We start from the raw sequence: 11,018 nt of genomic DNA, 5'->3' as shown, positions 1-11,018 counted from the left end.
TCTCTCTCTCTCTCTCTCTCTCTCTCTCTCTCTCTCTCTCTCTCTCTCTCTCTCTCTGGATCTATTTTATATTATGATTTATTTTTATTGCTTTTTATCTTTGCCAGCAATATCTGATCATTAAAGAAAATAAATATCGCGCGAGATAGTGTATTCGTTTGTCCCCTGGCTTCTATTGTCTGTCCGCTATTATTGTATACATTCTATTATAGCTGTTGCACAACTTTGTCCATATGTATAGTCCACTGGGTGTATGCACTGCCTCCCTTCTCAGTTCAACAGAGCACAACTTTTCCATTGACACGATATCAGTTCATTCAAAGCTTTAGACGCAACCGTAGCTCTAATTTGACTTGCGTGTAAACTCGCAATTTTATAGGTCAAGGCACGGGCATTGTCATCATCGTTTATGTCTGGAGTGAGATTACACCATTAAACTTGATGCCTTCAGCTCTAATCATATATAAATCCTTTTCACTTAATCCTAAATAGAGTTTATTCTAATTTACTCTAGGAAAAAATTTACCCAGTTCACAGTGGCATGTCTAGAAAAGTAGTGATTACTTTAATTTTTAGATTTTTTTTGGTAGATAAAGCAGAAAGTAAAAATCTTTCTAATTATTTAATTATTTTTTAATAATTATTTTTTTAATTCTTTGTAGATTTATTTCATATCATTATTTTAACTTATTTTATTTATTACTTAATTAGTTTAAAACTAATTTATAATATAGTTAATAATATATAATATAGTTTAATAAAAATTTAGATTGTAAAAGATTAATAGTATTTATTTATTTTATCTTAATTTTATTTAGAAAATTATATACAGGAAAATTTAAAAAAAAAATTCAATTTTTCTTAAATAGACTTGTATTCTAGAAAACCGAGCAAAATTATATATTTATATTTTATATTTATATTCCAAAAAAAATTTTTTAAATTTGTAATGAATAATTGTATATTGAATCACATATCCTTTTAATGTAAACTAATTTCTTAATTTAATTTTACAATTATATTTTTTAAAAGTATAAAATATTTTATTTTTAAAAATTCTATTGTTTTAGAAATTTAATATCTTTTTAATATCTGTGATACTGGGTATACTAATCATTGGACATAGTGTAAATATTAGGTATTTATGAAGTAAATTTTTTTTTCTTTTATTATATTTATTAAGTAATTAATATTTCTATATTTTTAATATTTCTATAATTGAAACAAATAGAATTAAAAATCTAAAAAAAATGAAGATTTTTTTTTTTAAATAATTAATTTATCTATTTGATCATTTTTTAACAATTTATAATTAAAATATTATCTTTAATTTTATTTAATTAAAGTATCATTCTTGCAATAATTTTTTAATAAATTTTTTATGCGATTTTTGCATTACATGCAAAAATTACTTTTAATTATGCAAATTATTTTTAATTATTACTTTTAATTATTTATTATTATTATAAATTTTTATTAAATTTTATTAAAAAATTATTATTTTCTTTTTTCCAATGATATATTCTATTCATTATTGTAATTAATTAATTTCATTTTTTCATAATATATTGTTTTCATAATTTCTTATATATAATGTGATAAAATATTTTAAATTGCAGTTATTCGCATATGCCTACTATATATATATTTATTTAAACGAATATACTATTTTCTCGTTCTTTTTCTCTTTCTTTTCCTCTTTAATGAATAATTTCCTGCTTTCAAGTTTAAATTAAATATCAAATTCGCACGCTAAATTCGTGCATGAATCACGCAATCATTGGAGTAAACTAGATATGGAAGAGAATTTATTCATGTTCAAGCAATTTGTTTGCAAGTTATTAATAATTCGGACAAATATGAAACAATATTCCAATTGAACATCACCAAACATTTCATTTAAAATACTTCAGTAACAAATATTTGCTATAACAAATTATAGCAAATATATATAACAAAGCCAAATTATATATTATATGTTACATAATATTTCATAATTAATATTCATAATATATATATCATAATTCAACATTTCAATAATTATAATTTTATAATGAAATTAATAACAAGATGTATAATCTATATAAAAAATATTGTTATTTATTTTTATATATTTTTATATACATATTTTTATAATATTTTTATTACTTTATTTTTATTTTTGATACTTATGTTGTGTAGATTCAAGTATATTCAAATTTTTATCATAGATATAAAAATACTTTTATTCAACATTTTATCGTGTAAAAAATGAAAAATATTATATATAAATATTTCTTGTATTTAATTTATAGTACTTTATGATATATATATATATATATAATTTATGACATTCATCAATATTTGAACACTTGATAGTTTAATTTAAATTTGATAATTTGATATAATAATAATTCATGCAAATTATTTAATTAATCGGTAAAGTAAGTGTATTATTTTGTAGATATATTATTTTTATGTATATACAAAATAATCATTATATAAAATAACAATCAAAAACAGAGAATTTAATTTTTAAAAATTATTTGAAATAGTTACAAGAATATAACAACATTAGAATTAGTAAATGTTAAAATTTGATATTCTTTATTATTATTATGAATTTTTAATAAAATTATTGATATCTTTATTATATTAAATATATATAATATTAAGGTTAATTTCAATTTAATATTTCAAATGAGAATAATTTTCAAAGAGTTCAATAATTTCTTAATATTTCTTTTTATCACATTTCTTTTAATGATAAAAATTCATAATATTCAACTAATGTTTTCTATTTTGTTTTTATAATTGTTTTTGTTCAAGTTTCTTTGAAATTTTCTTTTTTTGAAAGCAGAAAATTATTTTTTAAAGACATTTATCTTATACGATGACTAAATGTCTTAAACAAATAATATTAATTGATTTGAGTTCAATTTCATTGGCTGTATAAAGCAAGTCACGCATAGATTTTCATTCATCTCATTATCGTGGCATGATTGAATAAAATTATATACAATCTGATTGATTTGGTGAATGTCATATTGAATCGTCTTTGTCAACATGTTGTATTTTTATTTAATAAATTGTAATAAATTTATAATAAATTTATAATAAATTGTAATAAATTTATTAATTACAATATCTTTCAAAAATCGTATAATTTGTTTCTTTTCTTTTTATTTATCTATTAAAATGTATATTAAAAACAATGCATACTAAAAGCAATCGCTAGAAACATTATGTTCTAACAATTAATTAATTTATAATAATGTTTTTATAATAAGTTTTTATAATTTATAATAAGTTCTTAAAATGCTTAACAATTATATATAAAATTTAAATTGATAAATATATATTTATATAAATATAAGCATACTTATATAAATAATACAGAAAAAATCAAAAAAATTGAATCGCTAATCCATTTCAAAAAATCTAGAATTTAAAAAGAAGTCATTAAAATTTTATTTTTTTAAAAAAATTATATATAAAAAATGTAATGGATATTATTATTGATATTTTTATCTCTAATAATGAAATTAATAAACGATTCTATATAACTATAACTGGGAAAATGATTCTGAAAACTTCGAATAATAATTTTTGTGTATACAAAATATACATGTAGATATTTTATTTATTGTTAAACAATAATTGGTAAAATAAATATTATTAATGTTGAACAACAATTATGAAATATATACAGTATTTTTAGCGATTGTAATCCATTTATATGTCAATTAACGAAAAATAAGAAAAGAAATATAGATAAAAAAAGTCAGGTGAAACAAATGCAATAATGACGAATACGATTCTGCAGTTGCGACACTTGCTCACGTAGTACTATTAAATTTCGATAATCAAATTTTATGTGAACAATCGAAGTTTACGCGACAAAAAATTATATAGATTTATATCAATAATTTTCAAAAATTATTGTTACGCGAGCTAGTGGCCAAATAAAAGGCAATGCTCGAATTTCGTCGATAAATAATACTGTTACACTTATACAATCGTCACTTTTCAATTTCCAGAGCGTATTTGTACTTCAATTTTAATTGGTCGTATCTTTTCATCTCTTTTTAATCACTTTCAATTTTCAATTTTTTTTTATTATTTTCTATGGATTTTTATTAGATTCTATGCATTTTTGTTTCGAAATGATAAATTTGAAACACAGAATGTATGCTTTTTATGAATAACGATCCATATTTTGGATCATTTGAACCCAATACACGATCTCAAATTTATGGATGAAAATCAAAAAAATGATTTATAAATAACATTCAATTTTTTTCAAATTTTATTAATTAAAAATATCGATTTATATATCGTTAAATAAATGAGAAAAAATTATATATATATAATTATTTAAAACTTTATTAAAAAATTAAAATAAAAAGATTCAAAAGCTATAATAAAAATTTAAAATACAAAAAAAAGATAAAATTTTAATTTTCGAATAATTTTCAATATTTATTTTCAATGGATGTATAAATTAATTATTTATTGAATAATTACAAAAACATAATTGCATTCAAACAATATTTGTAAAAAATAGATATACAATTTATAAAAGTTTTTATATAAACTATCTAATAAACAAAAGAAAAATATTCGCATTATTATAAATACGAATAAAAATTTATAAAAAAACAGAAACGAAATATAATCATACTTTGTTAAATTTGTAATATAAATTTTATAATTTAAATATAGTAAATAACAAAAATTTATTTGAAATATACATACTATAAAGAAATGGAAATATTTACAAGAAATTATAAAACATAATGAATTGAAAAACTTTCAAATAATGCAAGAATTATAAAATAATTAGTGAATATAGTGATTTTTACATTTAGTTTTATGCTTAAAGATTTTTATGCTATCTAAATGAAAATCAAAGCTCTTCTTATATAAGTAAGAATGGTATTTGTTTTAAAAAATGGTAAGAATGATATTTGTTTTAAAAAATTATAATTTTTAAAATTGTGTTAATTTATATTCTTATAGTTTGAAATTAAAAAAAAATAAAATAAAAATAAAAAATTAATATGTACATTATTTTTTTTATGCTTTAATGACAAACTTTTTTATAGGTGTCTTTTTTCAGCAGATTCTAAGAACGTGACTATTTTGCTTAATGATAAATCTATCGAAATAAAAATAAATATAATTAAAATAAATAAAAATAATTTTTACATTAATATCTATATCTATTAATTATCCATCGTTAATATTGCATATAAATATTTATAAAATCGTACGAGAACGAACAAATTTTTTCTGTTTAATTAAAATAAAAATTTTATATTCATTTAAATAAATATGAACATATCTTTATAAAATATAGTAAAAACAAATCTTTATTTTTTATTTTTAAATACAACACATATTTATTTTTCCACAATCATCATCTGCTATATATATTTAATATATTATAAAAAATAAATATATAATTTTAAAAATAAAGAATAAATATTTTTTTTTACTGTTGTTTAAGATCTCGTTTATTTTTTATTTAAGCAAATATCTAAAATTTTTAATATTAATCTCAATAAAAAATAGTTATAAAAATAACTTAAAAATATTATTATGTAAATAATAAGAAGTTAAATATATTACGCAAAAAAAAAAATTAAACTAAAGATGAAATTAGAAAATTTATAAAAAATATGATTTATACATAAAGCAATAAAATTTTGTACCAATGAAATAATCAATTTTATTTTTATTTATAAAAAGAAAATCATAAGATAGAATAGATATTATATTCATTATTCTATCAATTCCAAAAATATCGAGATGTAAATAAATGTTACATTGAATCTTTTTTGTTAATAATTAATAAATAAATATAATTATTATTAATAAGTATAATTATTTTAATAATATGTACATCAAAATATCTTCTAAATTAATAATTTTTCGACATATATCGAATTGATATTATATTTTTTTAAAAAAAATTAAAAACTGCATTAATTGATGTATAAAAAAATATATGATTCTATTTAAGAAATGAAAGTTGATTTTTATATGTTCTTAATAAGTCCATCTACAAAAAACTAATATTAATATATATACCTTTTAAAATAATTTAATATTTATCAAAACATTTTTCGCTGCGAATAATAATAACGATGTAATTCAAAGTAATAATATTTAATGAAATACTTTGTATGTATTTTTCTGTTTTTTTACGCGTAATATTTCAAATAAATTTTTTTCTTTTTGTTATATTAAGTTATGAAAAATATTTCGTAAATTTAATGAAATATGATTATTAAATAATTTTTTTATATTCATCTCTATTTCTTGATAAATTTTTATTCATATTTATACAATGCGATTATTTTTTTCTTATTTATTAGATAATTTATCTAAAAAAAATATTTTATAAAATATACATGATACATATTTTTCAAATATTATATAATAAATAATATAAATAAATATAAATAATAATAATAATAATAAATAAATAAATAAATAATATATAAATAAATAAAATATAATAAAATATATATAATAAATATTATATAATCATATAATATTTTAATTAAATATTAATAAATAAGTATTAATTAATGCGAATATTTTAACATGATTATCAGTATGAGAATATTTTCCTTTGTATACATGTATATATATGTACAAAAATTGATCATTTATGAACTTCATAAAGTATAAATTGAATTAATTCATACACATTCACATAAAAGTGGAATGCCTTAAAACTGATCAGAATATACAACAAAAATAAATTTTAAATAAATCTATTTATAAAATCTGAAAAAATACATAAAAATATAGAAATAAAAAATATTAATATTTAAATCAATTATAACTTATTTTAATCGTTTCTTTTTATCTTTAAATATTTATTTTCTTTTATTTTAGATTTTTTATTTATTATGTTTAAAGAATTATAATTATTATATTATTATAAAATAAAAGATGAAATACAATGAAATTAGAAAAAATTTTAAAAATATTTTCTAAATAGAAATTAAATATATATTAAAATTAATTCATAATTCTTAAAATCAAAATTAAATAAAATTATATAAATCAAATCAATTTATTATTAATAAACAAAAAAATATTAATAAATTCATCAAATTTGTGCATGATCAAAGAAGAAAAAAATCTAATTCATCTTTGTATATATTAAAGAAAAATTTAAAAATCTTTCATATTTAAAATGTTAAGAAATGTATTTCACAAAATAGTTAATTACTTCGAAATTTATAGAAACATCGATAATCAATAGATTGGATCTAGTGATTAAAATGTGGCTATATGCTTTCATGACTATATTTAAAAATAAGTATATAATAAATATCTTGTTTCAGTATATATATTCAAATATCTATGTCTTATATTTTTTTAAAATATATTTTTCAAAATAAATAATCATTTTCAGGATATTTTTTATTATTGACTAATGATTATATTTATTATTAATTTATTATATATTAAATCATAATAAATTCAAATCTTATTATTTTCACATCCATATTCATAATCATATTCATAATTTTGTTAGAAAAAATTATTTAATAAATCTTTAAACAATTTTGTGTTACTTTTATATTCATAAAATATATCAACAAAATTTAACAAAAAAAAAAAGAAAAAATTAAAATATCTGAATATTTTGTATTCTATTTGATAAATAAAATGAAAAATCCAATCAATCTGATATCGTGTAATGGGTTCAACAATGCTTGTTTTACTTTTTATCCTTTCAGCATGCTATTTTTTAGAAACAGAAATATTCAAAATAATAAGCACGATATCAGCTAATATATATAGAATTTTTGAATTATGAATGATTCAATGAATGTCCATATTGTGATTTGTTGCATCTAATAGGTTCTGGCAAGCTTTGGGAATACAATTAACAAACAATTGTTATTTTACTTAAGTTTTTGCACCTTATTACAGGCCTACATATATACTTGTATATGTATTAACTTCGTTTAAATTACTCTTAAATTATTAAAAAATTCTGGATTGCATCAGGCAAGTATAATGTTGAAAATAAGAAGATAATATTAAATAGATTTTTAATTATTTGGAAAGCACACAAATCAGTTTTTTTCCTTCTTTTCTATTTTTAGAATATATATTTTATAGAATATACATTATATACATATGAAAAAGTTTTTTTTTTTCAATTAAATGAATGTGCGTAGCTTTCATTAGATTAATATTTTTCTTTTATTTAAGTTAGTTTCTATAGAATAGAATATACTAATATTAATATTAAATTATATTAATATATTAATATTAGTATTAAATTATACTAATATACTAATATTAATATTAAATATAAAAATCTATTAAATTATTGCTTAAAAAAAATTTTAAAAACTAAAAAACAATATTAAAGAATTTTATAGAAAAAATCTTGTAACATCCATTGGTTTATTATGTTCTTCTATGGAATAATTATGGTTTTTATTATAATCAAAAATTAATTATCAAAAAGTATTTAGTAATGAGATGACAAAATATTTTATGTACAAATTTACAACAATGATAATTTTGTCTTCGATCCGATTTTCTTAACTTCAATAAATAAATAAATTTGATTTTATTTATATGGAATATTTTTGATCTAATAAAAATAAATATTGTCTATTGATGAGAGATACGCCATTTTATATAAATTTTTATAGGTAAATTTTTAGGATTACATCTGATGTTGAAGGCGACGCTTGGTTTACGGCGATTCGTCTTCAACAAACCGAGACTTTTTACTTGGTCATGTTTCTAGGAATACAAAGAGTTCAGAGATGCGGAAAATATAATGCCACTGGCGACTAGCGACTTTCGTAACCCCATCTGCCAGGAAATGAAGTCGATGCGATCCGGAGTCATGTCAACAGAACCATCCGTGCATCAACAGATTTTCGCAACAGAGATGAAGATATCTGCGCTGCAACCAATGGATACTACAAATTATGGAAAAATATACAACGAGCAAGGGAGCATAGACAGCTCTGATACGTATGCCAGCTGTCAAACTCATCCATCCCATTCGCAGGTATAGCATGAAATTGATAGATTGCAAGAATCTGCAAATTGAAATCAATCTTAATCTAAAATATCTATGTGTCATATTGTTTTCTTTTTTTATATTTATTTTTTCTTTGTTTTAATATACATAATATTGATTGATATTTCTTTTTTTTCTGTTTTCTTTTTTTTTATAATACATTATATATATATATGTATAATATATACATTCATATTATACATACATGTATAATATGTTTAAATTTTTTTATAGAAATATATACAATGAAATTTTCTATTTTTTTAACAATAATTATATAATATATAAGATAATAAAAAAAAGACCTAAAATTTTAAATCACTATAAAGTATAAAAAATATTTAATCGACATAAAATTTAAAATTATAATTTTAAAAAAAATATAAAGTTTTATAATTATATACAATTTTTTTAATATAATTATGTAAATAATTTTATATAATTATAAAAATTTTATATAATTTTTTTTTCAAGTCTGAATACATTACAATCAATTCTCATTCAGAAGTAAAGTTGATATCATTCATATTTAAAATAATTTTTAAATTATTTACAATTAGATAAGAGGAAGTATTCTTCTCAGCCAAATTTATTGTATAGTTCTCTAAGAAATAATGTTTTTTACATACACATACACACACATATTAAATTGAAATCATTATTAATATTTTTCATGTTTTTCCTTTATTATACATAAAACTAACAACTGTCATTTGTACTCATATCGTATGAATATATGTATGTATATCTATTTACATAGGGGAATCTGAGAAGGATTGATACATTTTTGAAAAAAAAATTTGTATAAAAAAAACTAAATAATATTTTAATGATCTTTCTGCATATTTAAAAAATGTTTTTTGATAAATGTCTCAAATCTCTCCATCTGGATATACAAATATGGAAGGGATAATACATAAAAACAAAATAGTTTATTTCATATAAATTTAACAATAAAACGTTTTTGTTCGAATGATTATATCAGAACATTGTCTGTGATTATTTGGAATGCATTTGACATTAAATCTAATATTTATTTGATTTTGATATATTGGTATAAAAAATTGCAATAAATACAACTTGCATCTTTATTTTTGTCTATATTTTCAATACTTGTGTCAAAATCCATAATATTAATATTAACATTATATACATACAATATTAAAAAGATCACAATTAAGATTTTAGTTAACTGAAGTTAATAAATATTCTATTCGTAATTTTTTTTTCGTTTGTAAATTTATGATGTTATAATATAAATTTAGATAAAAATTTGTATTTTTCTTATTTTTATATTTAATTATATATCTAGATAATATCATTTTATTGATTTTGTATTTTTTAGCTGTTGTTTTTATTAGTTTATTTTTATTAATAACTTTTACTACAGTATTTTTAATATATCATCAAGTGAATTTATTTGACAATTTTTCCATTTAAATGATATCTATTAAAATATACAAATTTCTATTATAATTTGTTTGTTACAGAATATCTATTATAAATTATATAAGGTTAAATTTCTGAGAAATATAATATATGTATCAATTTTCCCTTGATTATATTTTATATCTTTCCAAACATAGAAACAATATTGTTTAAAACAATAACTTTAACTTTTATTACTATTATTTAATTTTAAACTGAAAGCAATAAGAATTGACATATAATATTGAAATGTGTAATATTGAATATATTTTCATTTAAAGTTAATGATATTTCATAAAAATCAATATAATGATAAAAATTTTATATAAAATAACAATTTATATTTTTCAGTATAAATGTATTTCCTTTACTAATATATTTTTAAAGTAATAATTAGACTAATTTGCTTAAAATAATTATAATTTAATATGATCTACACAAAGTATTATATACTAAAGTATATGCTTCTTTTTTATTTTTAATATCGAAAATATATAAAATAATAATATAATAAATAATAAATATAATATAA

At 18.0% G+C, this 11,018-nt stretch overlaps 1 protein-coding gene across 5 annotated transcripts in view; it reads left to right on the top strand.

Annotated features, from left to right (window-relative positions):
- LOC102675524 overlaps positions 1-11,018 on the top strand; it is a 31,333-nt gene that overhangs the window by 922 nt on the left and 19,393 nt on the right. For all 5 annotated transcript variants that reach the window (XM_031514347.1, XM_031514350.1, XM_006623991.2 and 2 more), the window contains one exon: positions 8,777-9,046. In XM_031514347.1, coding sequence (XP_031370207.1) covers positions 8,777-9,046 — 270 coding nt within the window. The remainder of the gene's footprint in view (positions 1-8,776; positions 9,047-11,018) is intronic.

The sequence above is a fragment of the Apis dorsata genome, unplaced genomic scaffold (assembly GCF_000469605.1).
Source record: "Apis dorsata unplaced genomic scaffold, Apis dorsata 1.3 scaffold_982, whole genome shotgun sequence".
NCBI classification, from domain to species: Eukaryota; Metazoa; Arthropoda; class Insecta; order Hymenoptera; family Apidae; genus Apis; species Apis dorsata.
This window is presented reverse-complemented; position numbering and strand designations above follow the sequence as displayed.